The sequence below is a fragment of the Girardinichthys multiradiatus genome, chromosome 6 (genome assembly GCF_021462225.1).
Source record: "Girardinichthys multiradiatus isolate DD_20200921_A chromosome 6, DD_fGirMul_XY1, whole genome shotgun sequence".
Lineage (NCBI taxonomy): Eukaryota > Metazoa > Chordata > Actinopteri > Cyprinodontiformes > Goodeidae > Girardinichthys > Girardinichthys multiradiatus.
In genome coordinates this window covers 18,624,247-18,644,263 of record NC_061799.1, presented here as the reverse complement: position 1 = coordinate 18,644,263, position 20,017 = coordinate 18,624,247, and the positions used below count along the sequence as shown (strand labels likewise).

General features: G+C 43.2%; 1 protein-coding gene across 1 annotated transcript in view; it reads right to left on the bottom strand.

The window, feature by feature from the left end:
- Positions 1-12,764, bottom strand: part of LOC124870331 (ephrin type-A receptor 4-A-like) — a 41,104-nt gene extending 28,340 nt beyond the window's left edge. Inside the window, exons 1-5 of the mRNA XM_047368951.1 lie at positions 12,489-12,764; positions 10,782-10,849; positions 8,662-8,859; positions 7,025-7,135; positions 6,260-6,611 (exon numbers count right to left, since the gene is read on the bottom strand). Coding sequence (XP_047224907.1) covers positions 6,260-6,611; positions 7,025-7,135; positions 8,662-8,859; positions 10,782-10,849; positions 12,489-12,645 — 886 coding nt within the window. The 5' untranslated portion in view covers positions 12,646-12,764. The remainder of the gene's footprint in view (positions 1-6,259; positions 6,612-7,024; positions 7,136-8,661; positions 8,860-10,781; positions 10,850-12,488) is intronic.
- Positions 12,765-20,017: the final 7,253 nt, after the last annotated feature.

Genomic DNA, 20,017 nt, shown 5'->3' with positions numbered 1-20,017 from the left:
GTATTTCTCCCAGGTTTCCTAAAGGTCTGTCTTTTGTGCCTTTGAAATTTTGCCATTTTTTCCAATAATTTTCATCTTTATTTAGTTTTTCTGGCTACACCCATTTACACCAGCCTAATTATTAGTTAGAAAGACACAATAACTCAATAGATGAATACTTTTGCTTTCCTAAAAAACCAACGTGTCAGTGATTCACTTTTAAATTATATGTGGTGCTTAGTTTGAACTTTTTTAAACCACCCTCTAAAAATAGTTTTTGTTTTCCTTCTTCCTTAAGTGCAATGAAAAAAGACAAGCACATCACCGTTAAGGTTTCACTAGCAAAACTGGGATATCTTGTTACATTGAAATGTTTCATTGAAAGGGGGGACAAAAGAAAAAGTGCCACACCTGAAAAAAAAGACACTACAGCTAATCAACTTCACGTGGAAGGGAGATCATTGAGAAACAGGAAAGAAATTGAGGGAAGACATGACAAAAACCCGAGAGATGCATCATCATCGTTTGATCAGCTAATGTGTGCCACGTTTTCAGCTAACAGTTTTTTGGCAACCATCTTAGTTGTGCTAAACTAACATTTTCTGTCTGTTAAATCCTCTGATCTTCGATAGTTTAAATGGATTCAACTTAAGATGCTGGAATAAAATACTACTCACATTACTAGTAAAAGGGCCAAAAGACTAAAGTAAAATCCTTTGTTTACTACTGTCTGTCATGTGTAGACACAGCACTGGTTCAACTCTTGAGTTTTTTTTATGACTTAATGATTCATAAAGCAGAGTTAAATGGTTTAACATGTAAAAAAATATCCCTCTGAAAATTAGAGATGTGTTTGCCTTGGTGCCAGAACTTGTTTGCCTGAAGAAAGAAGATTTGAGAACCTTTTGACCTCAGTGATGAGAAAACTAAGCTATTTCTCTAACAATTATCCCTTCAACTTTCCATTTTCTCTGTAGATTTTTAACTGAAACCATTGGAAACATTCAGGCCTCTATCTCTGACTGTAGAGACAGGGATTCTCCCAATCAGCACTGTGAATTCATCCGGACTTTGATGGATTTCCACTGACGCAGCTGCTCCCCGCCAACAACCTGACAGGCGGTGGAAGCGGGAGAACGAGAAGAGAGCTGCAGATAGATAGTTGGCACTTCACATCTGCTGGGCGTTCAGCGGAGTCAAGGGGGATCTCCTAAATCTCAGAACATATTTCAGACCTCAAGAACAACCCCGCAGCCCTCCTTCCCATTTCAGAGGGAACAAACAGGGCAGACCGGGTGGAGGTTTCAGTGAGCGTTTGACACACATAGAGGTTTCGCATCATTGTTCTAATTGCATAGAATAAAACGTCTACTTTTTACGCCTCTTTTTTTTATTGCCAGCTGGCACAGAGTTGCAACTTCAGGGTCTCCTCTGTTCTCTTTGAGTTATTGTTCTGTTTGTTATACCAATAGCTTGCCTGGACGGACATCATAAATAAGGCCGAGAGTGTAGCTCAGCAAGTTCCCTCCGGTCCATCTGTGTATGTGTGTATCTGAGCTAACATGTTGTGTGTCTGTTGCATGTGTGACTGAAAAGTCAAATCTTGTCGTAAATAAGGTGTCTCCGATCTGTCCGTTGTCCCTGTGCACGTCATTTTGACACAAAAGCACGCACATTAAATGTCCGCATGACCAAAATCACAATGTAACTCTAAAATATTCCAAGTAAACTGTGCCGCATGAATGAACATGAACGGATATCGTTGACAGATGGTTAAACATGTACTTTAAGCTCACACTTAAATCAAAGAGATTCCAGAGTTCTTTAGGAAAGCTGCTTGAGCACATCCAAAGTGAAAGCATGTAGCATGCTTCCCAACAGAAAGAAGCTCTGTCTCGGAGAGAAACATGCTAACAAGTTTTAACCCATTTGATGAATTTGTTCTGCAGCTAGACTGCGAGTGACACATTATTTCTTTACTGGGCACAGAGTGACTGTGCAAATATCTCATCACTGTGACTTTGTCAAGCAAGCACCAGTGCAAACTCCATAACTCTAATACATTAATTAGTTTGATGCAGAGATGCTGCAAAACAGATTTTGTGACTTCCAAACAAACAAAATATCATCATAGCTGTTTAACAACTTTATACTTGGCCCAGCACCCTCTATAATTATTGGTTTTAGGGATGAGTAAAATGGCTTTCAATTTTATTACTACATTTAGTGGTATTTTTGGGGTGACATTAAAGCAACCATAACTCGTACTCGTACTCGTCATCTTCCGCTTATCCGGGACCGGGTCGCGGGGGCAGCAGACTCAACAGAGACGCCCAGACGTCCCTCTCTCCAGACACCTCCTCCAGTTCCTCCAGGGGGAGCCCAAGGCGTTCCCAGGCCAGCCGAGAGACATAGTCCCTCCAGCGTGTCCTGGGCCGTCCCCTGGGCCTCCTCCCGGTGGGACGTGCCTGGAACACCTCCCACCGGGAGGAAGGTGTCCAGGAGGCATCCGGTATAGATGCCCGAGCCACCTCAACTGGCTCCTCTCGATGTGGAGGAGCAGCGGCTCTACTCCGAGCCCCTCCCGGATGGCCGAGCTCCTCACCCTATCTCTAAGGGAGTGCTCGGCCACCCTACGGAGAAAATTCATTTCAGCCGCTTGTATCCGGGATCTCGTTCTTTCGGTCATGACCCAAAGTTCATGGCCATAGGTGAGGGTAGGAACGTAGACCGACCAGTAAATTGAGAGCTTTGCTTTTCAGCTCAGCTCTCTCTTCACCACAACGGACCGGCACAGTGCCCCCATTACTGTGGCAGCCGCACCGATCCGTCTGTCGATCTCCCGCTCCATTCTTCCCTCACTCGTGAACAAGACCCCGAGATACTTAAACTCCTCCACTTGAGGCAGGAACTCCCCTCCAACCTGAAGAGGACAAGCCACCCTTTTCCGGTCGAGTACCATGACTTCGGACTTGGAGGAGCTGATCCTCATCCCAGCTGCTTCACACTCGGCTGCGAACCGCCACAGCGCATGCTGTAGGTCTTGGCTAGAGGGGGCCAGCAGGACCACGTCATCTGCAAAAAGAAGAGACAAAATCCACTGGTCCCCAAACCCGACCCCCTCCGGCCCTTGGCTGCATCTAGAAATCCTGTCCATAAAAGTTATGAACAGGACCGGTGACAAAGGGCAGCCCTGCCGGAGTCCAACATGCACTGGGAACAGGTCCGACTTAGTGCCGGCAATGCGGACCAAACTCCTGCTCCACGCGTACAGGGACCGGATGGCCCCTAGTAAAGGGCCCCCGATTCCATACTCCAGGAGCACCCCCCACAGGGCATCACGAGGGACACAGTCGAATGCCTTCTCCAGGTCCACAAAACACATGTGAACCGGTTGGGCAAACTCCCATGAACCCTCGAGCACCCTGTAGAGGGTATAGAGCTGGTCCAGTGTTCCACGGCCGGGACGAAAACCACACTGCTCCTCCTGAAGCCGAGGTTCGACTATCGGTCGGACTCTCCTCTCCAATACCCTGGCGTAGGCCTTACCAGGGAGGCTGAGAAGTGTGATCCCCCTGTAGTTGGAACACACCCTCCGGTCCCCCTTCTTATGATGGGGGACCACCACCCCAGTCTGCCAGTCCAGAGGCACTGTCCCCGACCGCCACGCAATGTTGAAGAGATGTGTCAACCATGACAGCCCTACAACATCCAGAGACTTGAGGTACTCAGGGCGGATCTCATCCACCCCCGAAGCCTTGCCACCACGGAGCTTTTTAACCACCTCGGTGACTTCAGCCTGGGTGATGAAAGAGTTCAACCCCGAGTCCCCAGCCTCTGTTTCCACCACGGAATGCGTGATGGCAGGATTGAGGAGATCCTCGAAGTACTCCTTCCACCGCCCGATAATGTCCTCAGTCGAGGTCAGCAGTCTCCCGCCCCCACTATAAACAGTGTTGGCGAAGCACTGCTTCCCCCTCCTGAGGCGACGGACGGTTTGCCAGAATCGCTTCGAGGCCAACCGGTAGTCCTTCTCCATAGCCTCACCGAACTCCTCCCAGGTCCGAGTTTTTGCCTCTGCCACAGCCCGGGCCGCAGCACGCTTGGCCTCACGGTACCCATCAGCCGCCTCAGGAGTCCCACAAGCCAACCACAGCCGATAGGACTCCTTCTTCAGCTTAACAGCATCCCTTACTGCCGGTGTCCACCACCAGGTTCTGGGATTGCCGCCGCGACAGGCACCGCAGACCTTACGGCCACAGCTACGGGCAGCAGCATCGACAATAGATGCGGCAAACATGGTCCACTCGGACTCTATGTCTCCAACATCCCCCGGGATCTGGTCGAAGCTCTCCCGGAGGTGGGAGTTGAATACATCCCTGGCCGAGGGCTCTGCCAGGCGTTCCCAGCAGACCCTCACTATGCGCTTGGGCCTGCCAAGTCTGTCCGACTTTCTCCTCCTCCAGCGGATCCAACTCACCACCAGGTGATGATCAGTGGACAGCTCAGCCCCTCTCTTCACCCGAGTGTCCAAAACATGCTGATGATACGACAACAAAGTCAATCATCGACCTCCTGCCTAGGGTGTCCTGGTGCCAAGTCCACTGATGGACACCCTTATGTTTGAACATGGTGTTCGTTATGGACAATCCGTGACTAGCACAGAAGTCCAATAACTAAACACCACTCGGATTCAGATCGGGGAGGCCATTCCTCCTGATCACGCCTCTCCAGGTGTCACTGTCGTTCCCCACGTGGGCGTTGAAGTCCCCAAGCAGAATAATGGAGTCCCCGGGAGGGGCACTATCCAGCACCCCCGACAGGGACGCCAAGAAGGCCGGGTACTCTGCACTGCCACTCGGCCCGTAGGCTGAAATGATAGTCAGAGACCTCTCCCCAACCCGAAGGCGCAGGGATACGACCCTCTCATCCACTGGGGTAAACCCCAACACGAGACGGCTGAGCTGGGGGGCAACAAGCAAACCCACATCAGCCCGCCGCCTCTCCCCGTGGGCCACTCCAGAGTAGAACAGAGTCCAACCCCTCTCAAGGAGATGTGTTCCAGAGCCCACGCTGTGCGTGGAGGCGAGCCCGACTATTTCTAGTCGATATCTCTCGACCTCCCGCACAAGCTCAGGCTCCTTCCCCCCCAGCGAGGTGACATTCCACGTCCCTAGAGCCAGCCTAAGCATCTGGGGATCGGGCCGCTGAGGTCTTCACCTTCGTCCGCCACCCAATCCTCTTTGCACCGGTCCCCCTGCAGGTGGTGGGCCCACTGGGGGATGGCCTCGCGTCTCTCGTTCGGGCTTGGCCCGGCCTGGTCCCGCGAGGAGCAACCCGGCCACCAGGTGCTCTCTGACGAGTCCCGACCCCAGGCCTGGCTCCAGGGTGGGACCCCGGCTCCGCCGTACCGGGCGACGTCACGTGCCTCGATATTTTATTCTTCATGAGGGATTCTTGAACCACTCTTTGTCTGACCCGTCACCTAGAGCCTGTTTGCCATGGAAGACCCTACCAGGGGCATTTAGGCCCCAGACAACATAGCCTCTAGGATCATTTGAGCACTCAAACCCCTCCACCACGTGGAGGTTGTTCAAGGTGGTTCAAGGACCATAACATGGTCTAAAATTCATCACAATTGTTTAGACAATACACCTTTAACTGCGTACAGTCAGAGCCTTATAAAAACAAGTGCTGCTCTGAAATAAATAACAGCTACATTCAGGAGTACAACTGTTGCTAAACTGTATTTGCTCATCACATCTCATGTATATAACCGATTATAATGAGTCATTTTTGTTGTAAGGGATAATTTCAGTTCTTTCAAATGAGTAACCACTATTGTTTTTCTTATTTAAGTTTGCAACATATTCTTGTTTTGGCCGAACTCTTTTCCTCACCTCATTTGAGCTGGAAAACATCTCCCAAGAATATCAGCAATAATTTAAAAGCTTTTGGATTTAAATGTGTTTTTAAATGCATATTTTCACTGCATCATTACCGATGTGTTGGCAGGACCTAATAGAGTCACAATGGTTTCTAAATGTATTGTTGAAATTCATTTGAAATATATAATAATTAAGTGGAATCAAGGAGAGTCTAATTAATAACCTCGGTCCCACCACTGTTTTTGACCACTTGTCTGTAGCCTAATTGATTGAGTGCTAAATATTGTTATTGATGTTGGAGTGGGCATTCCAAGTGTTAATTTCTGTAGCCCACAGAGTCACACGGTCAACAAGACCAGAAAGAATTACTGAACCCAGCTGCAGGTACCTACCTTTACATGCACTGCCCTGCTCTTCATATCCTGGTTTGCAGAGACATCCACCGATAGGAACCAACCACTCTCCATCTGCCCCACAGTACATTTTCGGCTCCTCTCTCTGTTCTGATTGGTTGACACACGACCCCGTGACCTCCACCAAGGAAGACGTGTCAGCACCAGTGACCGTGTCGGGAAAGGTCGCCAAGTTCCGGACGCTGAGTGGGCAGGTTTTGTAGAAAACCCGGACAGAAACCAAAGCAATGCAGGCGCCCACGTCCTGAAAGGCTAGGTAGAAACCATTCCTTGTGACCTTTACATCTCTAACCTCTGTATTCAGCTTCATGATCCGGTCGCCAACATCCACCTGAGAGGGAAGTGGAAGGAGTTACTTTAATGGAATGCACAGTAAAACATCTCAGCCCTTGATCCAGTTAATCTGTTCAAACTGAATGTAAGAGTTTCAGCTGAACCATTACCGATGTTCCCATTTTCAGGACTTGGCTTTCATTCAGGTGAACCTTTATCGATATCAAAGGTAAAATAAGCTTTAATTATTGCAACACTTAAAGTATACATTTAAGGAGCAGCTAAGCAAAAGCATGCTGCCAATTTTCATAGGACAGCAAAACAGACATGCAAGATAGAAGTGCTTGTAAACCAAGTCAGAAAATCACAGCTAAGTGCCAGAAGGTTTTATTTTCCACATGGCAGCAAATTAAAATGAGAGGAGGTGGGTGGATAAAGAACTGAAAGCCTGACTCAGTTGTTTGGTGCTACCTGGGTGAAACTCTCGTCTGCTGCCACAGTGTCCACCTTAATGAAGCTGCTCTCTTTGATGTAGATCTCTCTGTCTTCATTTGACTCGTGGTAGTACAGATTGAATGTCTCCTGCAAGATCAGAATTGTATTTCAAGAAAAACAGTGACTGAGGGGTCAGTTTAACATCATCTATCAGTCTATTTTTGTCTGAAGATAGTAAGTCAAAGTGGTGTTTGGGCTAATCAGCAAAAGATTCAGTGCCTTGCAATAGTATTCACACCTATTGGACTTTCTCACATTTTACCACGTTATCACCGAAAAAGTTAATTTGTTTCATTGGGATTTTATTTAAAGGGCACACTCAAAGTTACAAATTGTTAGCTATTAATTAGTCAAACTCAGAGGAACGACACAGAGTCTCTGTTATCTTTCTGCAGTAAGAGGTAGCCACACTCTGCAGTGCAACTACAAAGTGTTGACACCCTCTCTCTTTATTTATAGGCTGATACAAACAGTTAGGGTGTGTATGTGTGTGTGTTACAGGAATGGGAGTAGAAACAGGAACAGGGTGCGATTCAGCCAGGCCTTCAGGCTCACATGCTGATTTTACGTGTGCAGGTCAGTACAGAATGTACAAAGTCTTATGAGTGATAAAAACAAGATACAAGTTTTCACACCAACACAAATGATACATGGTTTTCCCGGTTTAATAAAAATGTAAATCTGGAAAACAGATAATTTATATACAGCATCAATTATGGGATCCATACAGTATGCATTCACTCCTCCTTACTCAATACCACAAGCATTTACAGCAAAACATCTTTCGGGGTTTATCTTTTCCTGTTTTGCATGTATAGCAATTTACTTTTGTGTGCATTTTTCTTTGTGAAAAACTTAAAGCGTACTTAGAATGGATGGAGCTCTTCTATGATTGCTGGTTTTCAAGTCTTGGCACAGATTCTCTATTGTATTCAGGTCTGGACATTGGCTGGGCCATTTTAAGACATTCATATGTTTTAATCTAAACTTTTCTATTGTTGCTCTGACTGAATGTTTAGGGTTGATGCCTTCCTGGAAAGTGAACCTCCAACCCTGTTTCCAAGTCTTTTGCAGCCTTCAACAGATATTCATTCAAGGTTTTCCAATATTTTACTTCATTTATATTGCTTTATTGGTTTATAAATTAACCCTGCTATAAACTTCACAACTTTCTTCCTGACCTGTCTGCTGTGTTCCTTGGCCTTCATGAAGCTGTTGGTTCACAAATGTTCTCTAACAAGAAAATCCCTGAGGCCTTCACAGAACATCTGCATTTATACTGAGATTAAATTACATACAGATTTTTTTATGTAAAAATGTTTGAAAACCATGTATCATTTTCCTTCAATGAACTTCAATGTCATGCACTACTTTGTGTTGGTCTGTCACATGAAATATCAATTAAAGACATTAAAGGTTGTGGTTGTAATAAATAAAAAATATTAAAAAGTTTAAGGGGTATGGATATGTTTACAAGGGACTATATGAAAGGTCTTCGGCAGCAGTCTGCAAGTTAACAAGTTAAAGTTAGATAATAATTAAAAGTGTCCATTGTTGACTAGTTTTAGCTTAGAACTTCCCTCTGCTCTTAGATCATGCCGAATGGCCTGTACCTTGCAGGTGCCGGTGACTCCTGGCAGGCTGTTGCAGTCTCTCAAAGTAAACTTGACTTCGACGTAAACCCGCTGAGCGCCGGACCGAGGGATCCAGTCTGTCCACAGCCAGTTGTTCTGACTGGGCTCCAGTACATTACACACCTGGTACGTTCTGATGGGGATGTTCTTCTCATCCATAATGCTCACTTCTTCCCACTTCAAACACACACACAAATCTGTCACGTTACATGAGAGCTGAAAGCTTTACATTCTTTTGGATTAGAGACAAACTGTGTATAATTACAGATTATTGAGTTATTGAAAATGCCATAAATATTTTTGCTGCTTTCCTGCTTTCCAGTGAACAGCTAGAATCTACCCATGCAAACAATGATAAACTGGCTAAAAAGAGAAACCTTCAAGAAGCAGATGCCCATTCATTGTGAACATTCTCAGTGATCATATGGAACAACAAAGAAGGATCCCTGCTGCCAGCTGCAGGTAATTTTGTAATTCTGTCATGAACAAAACCATCTAGGCAGCCATTTTTTTTGGAAAATGACACAATGTTTGGTGGGTTTTTACATAATCTGCTTACATAAACCGAAAGTGGTCACTTGAGGACCTCTTTGTCTCCATAAAGGGTGTAGACCAGGTTCAAACCCATTTCCGATGTATTCTCTAATTCACAGCTGTGATTTAAAGCTCCACCGTCCAACATTCAGTCCTGCATCAATATTCTGCAGCGGCCAGCGGTTCTGATCTGTTGAGAGTCCAAGGCTCTCTGCAGGCACATTTCCATACAAGCTAGGCAGGCTCAACATTCGTTGCACCATCCATCTCAATAGGGCCGATTATTTGCCTTGTACTGTGACCCTCTAAATGACCGCTGAGCCTCCCAGCTTCAAATTGGCTTTTTATTGCCACTGAATAATAATCTGCACTCTCCATACCAGTGAGAGCTGTATACACGCTAAATTCAGCGTGTCCGAAGGAAGAAAAAGAGAAGGCGAACTGGAGGGTGACAGAGTATGTGTTGGTGTGTGTGTGAATTGGGTTATGTTTGTAAAGAGTTTTCTTAACCTGATCAATATGTCATCAGTGGCCCATGCAGGGTTACAGCAAAAATGCTGATAGACTACTAGTGATGTGAATTTCAGCAGATTTGCAAAATGAATCTGCAGTGCAGTAAACGTGAACTGACTGACCTTCAGTTTACAGAAAAAGTTAATTCTTTCATAATTTTTAAATTTCAGGGCAGTTAAAATACTGAAAACATACTGGGCTAGTGTTGTATCTGAGAGTAAAATGTTGTGATGACACAATGACTGATACATATTTTCAATGTTTTATCATCCTGAAATACCAGCCCGCTATCAGCCTCCAAAATCACCATCTGGCTTTTGTTTTAACTGTGCGCTGCTTTCTGCTCTGTTTGTGCATTGCTGTACTGTGTAAAAGCAGACATAAATGCCTTTTTGTGTGAGGCAGACAGAGATCACAGCTGCCTGGGGGAAGAGAGCTTTGTCTTTGCCCCAACCATAAAGAAACTGAGTTTTTCTATATCTGTGTGTGTGTGTGTGTGTGTGTGTGTGTGTGTGTGTGTTTCTAAAGGATGAGGATGATGGGGAGTGTCTCTAATCTAAAGCTCAGTACGTGAAGAGCAGGACCCTGTCAATCAAGCAGCTTGTGACAGAATAAGAGCATGGTGACCCGAAGAATTAGAAGTCAAGTTCACCAATAACTTTTATGTTGCAATTTCAGATCACAGTGACAACAAAACGTACCAAGAAAAGCTGGGAAGTTAAACTATAAAACAGATATCTCCAGGATTTATTCTGGCATTTGCTTGGTAGTACAAATCCCTAAAAAAATGACACCCACCATCAAGCTGGTTTGTGCTTTTGCCTGTGCCAAACGAAACGCCAGCAATCTCATATTAGCACTTAGACTTGGTGAACAACAGCACATAGCAAAATCTGTGGGAAGATTATTTACAGCTTTCCAGACCAAGTGTGCACAAGTGTGTTTGAGTGTGCATGTGCTTAAGATAGAGACTGTGTTTGGAGAAGAGAGAGCAGGTTGTAAACAGTGTATCTGTAAAGAGAGAGAGAAAAAGAAAAAAGTATTCCACTCACCCCTCCCTCTGCAGGATTGGCTGCCCATTTCAGTTCTCCTGGCACTGTCCTGGTATCCAGCAGGGTCACTGGAATTGCATATACACACACAAACACACACACACACACATGCAAATAGTTTAAGAACAAACAGCATACATTGCTTCATAACAACATTATTAAGCCATAAAACTTAAACTGGATAAGTTAGAAAGCTTTGTTCTGGCTAGAGTATGTGCCAGTTGAGATTGGGACGACTACAGAATGAACAAGGGCCATTATGAGATTCTCATGGTCTGATAAATACTATACTTTCATCAATTTCATGGCATTTACACAATAGCTTTAAGCAAAAATGTATGATATAATGAATAATATAATATACTGTTTATTTGGGTGGTGCTTCTTTAGTTTCCACACCATTCCCCCAAACACTGGACATCTGTGGACATCTTTTTTTTGACTATCCGATGATGTTTTTATTTAGCCCAGAAAAATGCATTTGTTCCTGTCCAAATTTAGCTTAAACAAAAGCATTCGAAGTCATGCTTTGCTAGCCCATTTGATTAACGGCAACCACCTTTTTTTTTTCTTTTGCTATTTTTGAATATAAATAGATGTATTTTCCAAAAAGCAGATTTTGTCTTTCTTCAAATTGAGGGAAAAGTGTAGCAGCCTCCTTTCAGCCAGTTGACAAGCAGTGCCCAGAAAAAGGTGGGAGAGGGGGAGGCGCTGTGCTATTATACGCTAATTTTTTTTATTCTCCAGCATCTCATTGAAAGATAGTAGAACCAGCATGACAGAGCGGTTTTAAAATCATAACTTTTTAAATCCTGGTTATACCTTGATGTGGGTTACTGGTCCATGCTTATGGCCAAAATACAAGGGCAAGTCCCGAAAGTTTTATAGGGGGTGGACAGATGGAGACCACATATAATTTTCTACAGTACCATTCCTATTCTATTCTATGTTGATATAGTAGCAGAACTTGAAATATAGATTAAAAAAACATTCCTGGTTTGTCTTGGGATTTGTTTAAACAGCATACAAATCCATGTTGTCAAATGCGTGTGTGCCAGAAGTAAGTGAATTTGATACGTTTAAACAAGCCAGATGTACTGGTTATGGTTTTAAAAATATTGTAACTCTGTGATGATGGTATCATTTGAAGGCGGGGCTAGAAGTGAGGGACATCCATTCAAAAAGGGGCACTATGAAGGACAAAAAAAAGGAAGCACATTAATACAAATGAATAAATAAATAATAGGTTTGTCTTACTTTATTTTAATTAGTAACTTATAGTAGCAGCTTTTCTATTTTGTTGAATTCAATATGATATTAATCAATTGCTTTAAAAAAGTCGTTCTATTTTAATCCAGGACAAATCTTTGAAGCATAAATATTAAGCTGTTAGGTACAAAGATTTGAGCAAAACATGCATAGGGAGCTTTAATGTGCATTTTATGACACTCTAATCCATAACAAAAGGGGTTATTTACAGAGCATACTAGAAAAACTTGCAGCTGTACTCAAATGTGAACCTCAACCATAAATCTTTTATAAAAATCGGAAGGTAGTAATCACTTTTATAATCTAACTTTTTTTCTAACAGTTCACGATTCACGCAGCTCAGCCCTCCTCTCACCAGCGCCCGGATGCGCCCGGAGCGCATGCAGCGCGTCTTCAGCGTGCACCATAGCGGTGTTTTACCCGCGCACGCACACTCACCTTCATTAGGGGGATAAATCCTTGTCCTAGCGCATGAAACCAGCGTTATTATCCAGATGGATGATAAAAATGTTCGCAACAGATTCCCAGCCATGTGTGCTGCGCGTAAGCGTGCGAGCTCTCCGTGGGCTGTGCGCGCTGGCTGAAGCGGCTCCATCCTTGTGGGAAAACTCCGTGTGAATGAAACCAAGTGTGAAAGCGAGTTGGGATGGATGCAGCAGTAGCAGCGACGACGGATTCAGGGGCGGTCTCCCACTCAGAATCTTCCCTTGATGGTAAATGACATGAAGTTAATGGAAAACAGTGCTGCGGCTCTTATTAGCGTCAATCACTTAAGTAATATTTGTTATTGCCTAAAAACATATCAGAAGAAATTTGTTGATAAAATAGACAAGGTTCATCAGGAAACTGGGTGACAGAATGATCAGTAACATCAAAAATCTATAAAACGGAAAAATGGCAAATAAAATATAATAAACTTTCAACTATAAAACTAACTTAAAAACTCAACTGAAATGCTTCCCTTAGGATATCCTCTATTCTAAAAGGACAACCAGTGAACAAAAGCGTCTGCCTGAGTGCTTTAATCTGAAGCAGGCTGTGGGCTTGGGGTTGTAAACCTCACAACAGCCACGCTTCAGAAAAAAAAACCACGCAGTGCGCTGCATAATTTTAATAATATGAACGTTTCACAAGTTCCCCACTTGTCTGTATGAATTTGGTTGGAATTGTTGAAAGCTCTTTGTCCTTAGGAGCAGACAACATAATGCTGCAGAGTGAGACTGTAGCGCCACCTGTTGATGGGCGTTGAATGCAGGTGAGGAGGACCCCAGTGAGTAGTCAGGGGCTATTTAGGCTTTTGGATGTTGTGGTGCTAATGACAAGTGGACAGGGAGCCATCTTCCAGCTGCTAATATCATATAGACATAATAAAGAAAATAAATCGAGCTGACTCATGCTCCTTGCCAAGCATTTCTGTAAAAATAGTCAAACTCAATTTAAACAGTTTTTAACCTCTACAACAACAGTTTTTGTTAGGTTTTCTGTTTATTTTGTTATGCTGTTGTGATTTGTTATTTAATCAAAATAAATTTAATCTTCCCAAAAACAAACCCCCGTGAGCACATCCTGATGAGGATTAAAACAGTTGATGGATTCTTTCAAGTTTTTATTTTGCTTTATTTATTAATTTGAATATCCAATTCCTCCTATTCTGTGCAGCTGCAGCATGATTGAAGAAATGAATGAAGTGCAACTGAGAACACTGCATTGACTTCAGGAAAATCTGTTCACAAGAAAACACATGGGAAGAGGACGGAAGACTGGAAAAGACAAACTTCATCAATATTTTATCCTGTATTTATTCAATTAAAAATCTTTTTGGGGGACGCGGCAGGTAGCGCGGCGGTGGAGCGTGCAACATATGTAAGGAGGCCCCAGTCCTCGACTCAGCTGTCCTGGGTTCGAGTCCCGGCCCAATGACGTTTGCCAGATGTATTCCCCCTCTTTCCCCCCCATTTCTTGTCTGCCTGTTTTCAGAAAAACAGAAAAATAACAGCCACTAGTACCGCAAAATAAATATATATATATATATATATATATATATATATGTCTTATTGATATTAAAATCTCATTTTAAAGTGAGACCCACAAAATAGTAGAAATACAACAATATCTTAAAAACACGAAGTAACTGAAGTAATATTCAGTAAGTCACAACCAAAACATACGCAAAGTAGCAATATCATTATCAAAAACAGTGACTGATTATGTATAATATTTACACCTATAAACACACAGTAAGAAGGTAAAAGCTCAATCAGAGATTTATATGTATAAACCCTCTGAGTCAGTAGACGTACAATAATAGTGATCTAGCAGCAGTATACAGATAGTAGTGATGTACATGATTTTTGAAAAGGGAACACATGCAAAACAGTGATAGACAGTATCCTACTTCTTCAGACAGTGGCTAGGTAAATTCACAATGGACAGACCCATTCTACCTAACAAAGGACGACAGATTGCAGAAAGTAGGAGAGAGATTTACTATACTACTTTAAACATTACAATCAATAAGGATGACTAAATACTTAGTTTAAGCATTTAAATATTCATTGTTTGGTAATATCATAAATCTAATGTTTTCCCTATTTAACAAGTGTGCTACATTGAACTGAGCATGCTGGAGAAATTCATAGGTTTGAATCACTAATGGAGATACACAATAATTAACTATATCATCCACGTAAAAAAGGAATTGGGTATTTCATAAATCATAATAAAGATTAAATGTACAGAGGGAAGAGCAGGGGTTCTAAAATGGAGCCCAGCAGAACTACTTTGGATACTGGGATTATCAAAGATTTTTAGCATCCATTTCGAGCCAAGTTGTAACAAAAACCCTATAGATTGGTGGATGTGATCTGGTCAAATAATGTTGAAGTCCCAACCACGTTTCATGCAGAACTGCTGCTATTGATCATCAGGTAGACTTACAGGTCCTTCTCAAAATATTAGCATATTGTGATAAAGTTCATTATTTTCCATAATGTCATGATGAAAATTTAACATTCATATATTTTAGATTCATTGCACACTAACTGAAATATTTCAGGTCTTTTATTGTCTTAATACGGATGATTTTGGCATACAGCTCATGAAAACCCAAAATTCCTATCTCACAAAATTAGCATATTTCATCCAACCAATAAAAGAAAAGTGTTTTTAATACAAAAAACGTCAACCTTCAAATAATCATGTACAGTTATGCACTCAATACTTGGTCGGGAATCCTTTTGCAGAAATGACTGCTTCAATGCGGCGTGGCATGGTGGCAATCAGCCTGTGGCACTGCTGAGGTCTTATGGAGGCCCAGGATGCTTCGATAGCGGCCTTTAGCTCATCCAGAGTGTTGGGTCTTGAGTCTCTCAACGTTCTCTTCACAATATCCCACAGATTCTCTATGGGGTTCAGGTCAGGAGAGTTGGCAGGCCAATTGAGCACAGTGATACCATGGTCAGTAAACCATTTACCAGTGGTTTTGGCACTGTGAGCAGGTGCCAGGTCGTGCTGAAAAATGAAATCTTCATCTCCATAAAGCTTTTCAGCAGATGGAAGCATGAAGTGCTCCAAAATCTCCTGATAGCTAGCTGCATTGACCCTGCCCTTGATAAAACACAGTGGACCAACACCAGCAGCTGACACGGCACCCCAGACCATCACTGACTGTGGGTTCTTGACACTGGACTTCTGGCATTTTGGCATTTCCTTCTCCCCAGTCTTCCTCCAGACTCTGGCACCTTGATTTCCGAATGACATGCAGAATTTGCTTTCATCCGAAAAAGTACTTTGGACCACTGAGCAACAGTCCAGTGCTGCTTCTCTGTAGCCCAGGTCAGGCGCTTCTGCCGCTGTTTCTGGTTCAAAAGTGGCTTGACCTGGGGAATGCGGCACCTGTAGCCCATTTTCTGCACACGCCTGTGCACGGTGGCTCTGGATGTTTCTACTCCAGACTCAGTCCACTGCTTCCGCAGGTCCCCCAAGGTCTGGAATCGGCCATTCTCCAGAATCTTCCTCAGGGTCCGGTCACCTCTTCTCGTTGTGCAGCGTTTTCTGCCACACTTTTTCCTTCCCACAGACTTCCCACTGAGGTGCCTTGATACAGCGCTCTGGGAACAGCCTATTCGTTCAGAAATTTATTTCTGTGTCTTACCCTCTTGCTTGAGGGTGTCAATAGTGGCCTTCTGGACAGCAGTCAGGTCGGCAGTCTTACCCATGATTGGGGTTTTGAGTGATGAACCAGGCTGGGAGTTTTAAAGGCCTCGGGAATCTTTTGCAGGTGTTTAGAGTTAACTCGTTGATTCAGATGATTAGGTTCATAGCTCGTTTAGAGACCCTTTTAATGATATGCTAATTTTGTGAGATAGGAATTTTGGGTTTTCATGAGCTGTATGCCAAAATCATCCGTATTAAGACAATAAAAGACCTGAAATATTTAAGTTAGTGTGCAATGAATCTAAAATATATGAATGTTAAATTTTCATCATGACATTATGGAAAATAATGAACTTTATCACAATATGCTAATATTTTGAGAAGGACCTGTATAATTAACCCAATTTTACCAGTTAGCCCTCACCATGCATGCATCTCCAGTACAGCCTATAACGTCACAATTATTCCAGTCAGCTCCAGAGGGAGGAGGTAAGAAAAAAATCCCACCTTTCGGCAGTCCGAAAGAGAGAAGTTGTTTGGGTAAGCTAAGGTGGATGCAGTGCCTCTGTGTTGGCAAATCATGCAGCTTTTTAATGTGACACATGCAGAAAATTACATTTACACATTAGTGTTGAATATGCATGAGAAACCAATTAGATGAAAAAATTCAAACCGGAAAGTTAACAGCTTTTTACTTGTTAATGTTTTGAAAACAACCATTGCTGTTTGCTTAAACTTTAACATCCAAAGCAGTACCATCATGGCTTGCTAGACATTGGAGTCAAACTCTGACTTAAACAGGTAATGTTAAACTAGTTGTAACTCAAATGAAACTTGAAAGCTTTAGAAATTTTGTTGATGTTAGTCAGAAGTGAAAAATTATTTCACCATTAAGTCTACTAATGCCAATTGACTTTATTATGGTCTCTTGTGATCTTCATAACAAAAATTAAAATGAAGCAAAATTACTGGGTTTTTCTTCTGTGTGCTTTTTAAATCTTTGTAATTTGTGAGACCTGGCAAAGAAAGCCCTTTCTTTATTATCAAGCTGTGCTTTTATTATCCGTGCAGATTGGACAAAGAGGAGGCTCATGACCCGTCCTCCTACACTCTCCTACGAAACAGAAAAATGCTGAACATCTACAAATGTTAGTTTTTATAACCTCTGTTGAAAATTACCAGCATACAGCACCTCATAGTGACTACTTTGCGGATTTTGTGGAGATTGGTGTGAAAAAGTAAGTGTATTTGTGAGTGCGAGTGCATAAAGGGTGGGAGTTTCTGCATGGCGATTTCTGCTGGTCTCCATCTTGCGTTTTGTCTTCACAGTTGCTATACTGAAACCATTTCAGTCCCCTGTAAGGCGCCATAATGAACCCAGGAAGAGCATCTGGCACTTTGAGACAGCAAAAAAAAAAAAAAACGCATCTCCCCGCTTCAATCTGCCAATCTACCCCCCATTTACCATAATACCGTTTTCACGTTTCATTCTCCCTCCATGCCATGATAGACTGCGCAATCACAAAAGCCCAATTAACCAAGGGAGGAACGTCAACTTCACTTGGGGACCAAACAGCCAATGGCAGCAGGCGCCGTTCGAGGAGGGCCTATCGGGCAGCGGGTGCAGGTGGGTGGGATGTGGTGACACGGTGACATGGATGGAGAACACTCTGTTTGTTTCTGGTCATTTGTGTCACACAAAGTTTTGATTGATGATAGTCAGGATGTTTTCCCACTCTCCCTTGAGATTCCCACCTTTCAGGAGGGGGGTTTCTTGGACCTTTAGGTTTGGCCCTCAGCCCTGTGCCACACAAACACACATCTTGCACAGACTTTTTGTTCCTTTCTGGGGGCCCCAGATCTCTGCTGCCCACACATCTGTATTGAAAAAAAAGCTTTAAATATAGGCTGTGTTTTAAACAGGTGTACATGCATCACATTACCATTTGTATCAAACCCTTCGTGTTTTATGAAGGTAAGAATAGTGGAAAGGACAGGAAAATATTCCAATAAAGTAAAGACAAAATAGCCGAATGTAAATTTGTGCATGTGAGGGAGAGTGTAAAGAGAAAAGCCCGAGGGACGGTAGGTATGTGGGCGTCTGAGAGAGAAGAACAATAGAAGCAAGGAAGGAGAAATGAGGAGCAGCGCGTTGCCAATGAGGATTTGATTGGGTGGGTGGATGGTTAGTGGTGGCGTGGAGTGGGGTTTGTGGGGTGTTGGGAAAAAAAATTTTTTCCTCAAAGGCTGTGTGGAATATTCCTGGAGCGAGCAAGAGTTTCATTTGGCTTGCAGTCCTAAACAGAAAGCTTAAACCGATTAATATTCATACAGCCAGACTGGTATTCTCCTGGATATATTGCAGATAATAGAGTTCCTAAATCTGCGCTGTGGATGTTTATGGGGTCTAACTCCTCAGGTCGACAAAGCGTCATTAGCATGTCAGAGGCGTTCTGTTGGGTACCCGGTTCCCTCTATAGCAGCTGCTAGTCTGGCAAATTACTCAGTTCATGTGTGCCTTGGATTGAACTTGCATCCGTGTTCAGAATGCACAAAGGAAGAGGCAGAGAGAAGGTTACATCAAAAACACCCCACCACAGAAAGTGTGTGTGCCTGTACGTGTCTAAGCTTTGATGACTGGAGAAATCTCCATCAGCACCTTGCTTTGGGAGCGTACAGTATTTGTGTGTGAGCACGTGGGGAGTGTTTGTGTTCCGTGTTTGTGTGCGATTGCATAAACATGGTGTCAGAGTGATGAGATGTTCTCCCTATCCATCTGTTCTGCTGGCATTTACATCTTAGGGAGCACTACAATGGAGGAGAGACAGACAGAGAAGGATAAACAGCGCCATGGAGAAATTCAACAATATTGTCAGTTTTGTCTCTCAGTCTAAATATGCTTGGGTTCCCTTTGGAGTTCTGAGACTTTGCTGGGTGCTGGTTGTTGTGCCACTTTGCCATTTTGTTCCTTTATTGTTTTGGTCATTTCATGTTCTAAAGGCACAATAATGGACTAAGGAAGAGCATCTAGTACTTTAAGACAGCAAAAGTGAAAAATCTCTCAGCTTTGATCTGCCATTCCTCACCATCTTGTCCGCCACAATACAGTTTTCATTCTCCATTCAATATACAATAAAAGCCCAATTAGTCAAGAGAGGAACACCAACTTTGCTCAGGGACCAACTAGCTAACTGCATCAAGCAGCATATGGTGAGGGCCTCTGGGGCAGCAGCGAAGGTAGGTGGTACTTGGCTATGGGTTAGAGGTGATATGGTTGCAAGAATGGAGAATTATCCTTTTTTTTGGTCATTTGGGTCAACCATAGTTAGTTCTGCCGAAATGCTCCAGCACTTTGTGAGAGCAAAAAATATCTTCCCATCTCAATCTGTCAATCTCTTCTCATACATCATAATACATTTGTATCGTTGGTTGTTTCATAGAACATAACGTGGAGCCGTCTGTCACACATAGTTTTAATCAAGCTTGCATCATTTTGTATGTGCAAGGAGAAGGTTTACTACTTGATTTTGCCACTGATGGTTTAACATATTTTCTATTTTCTATTCATAATCTCCTGTAATTAAATGTGGCTATAAGACAAGGGTCATGATTTGTTATCTATAGTATACAATTATTCATTCATTCATTCATCTTCTATACTGCTTATTCCATAGTGGGTCATGGGGGAGCTGGTGCCTAACTCCAGCAGTCTACGTGCGAGAGGTCACCAATCTATCACAGGGCAACACAGAGACATATAGGACAAACAACCACGCGCACATTCATTCACACCTAAGGCCAATTTAGAGAGA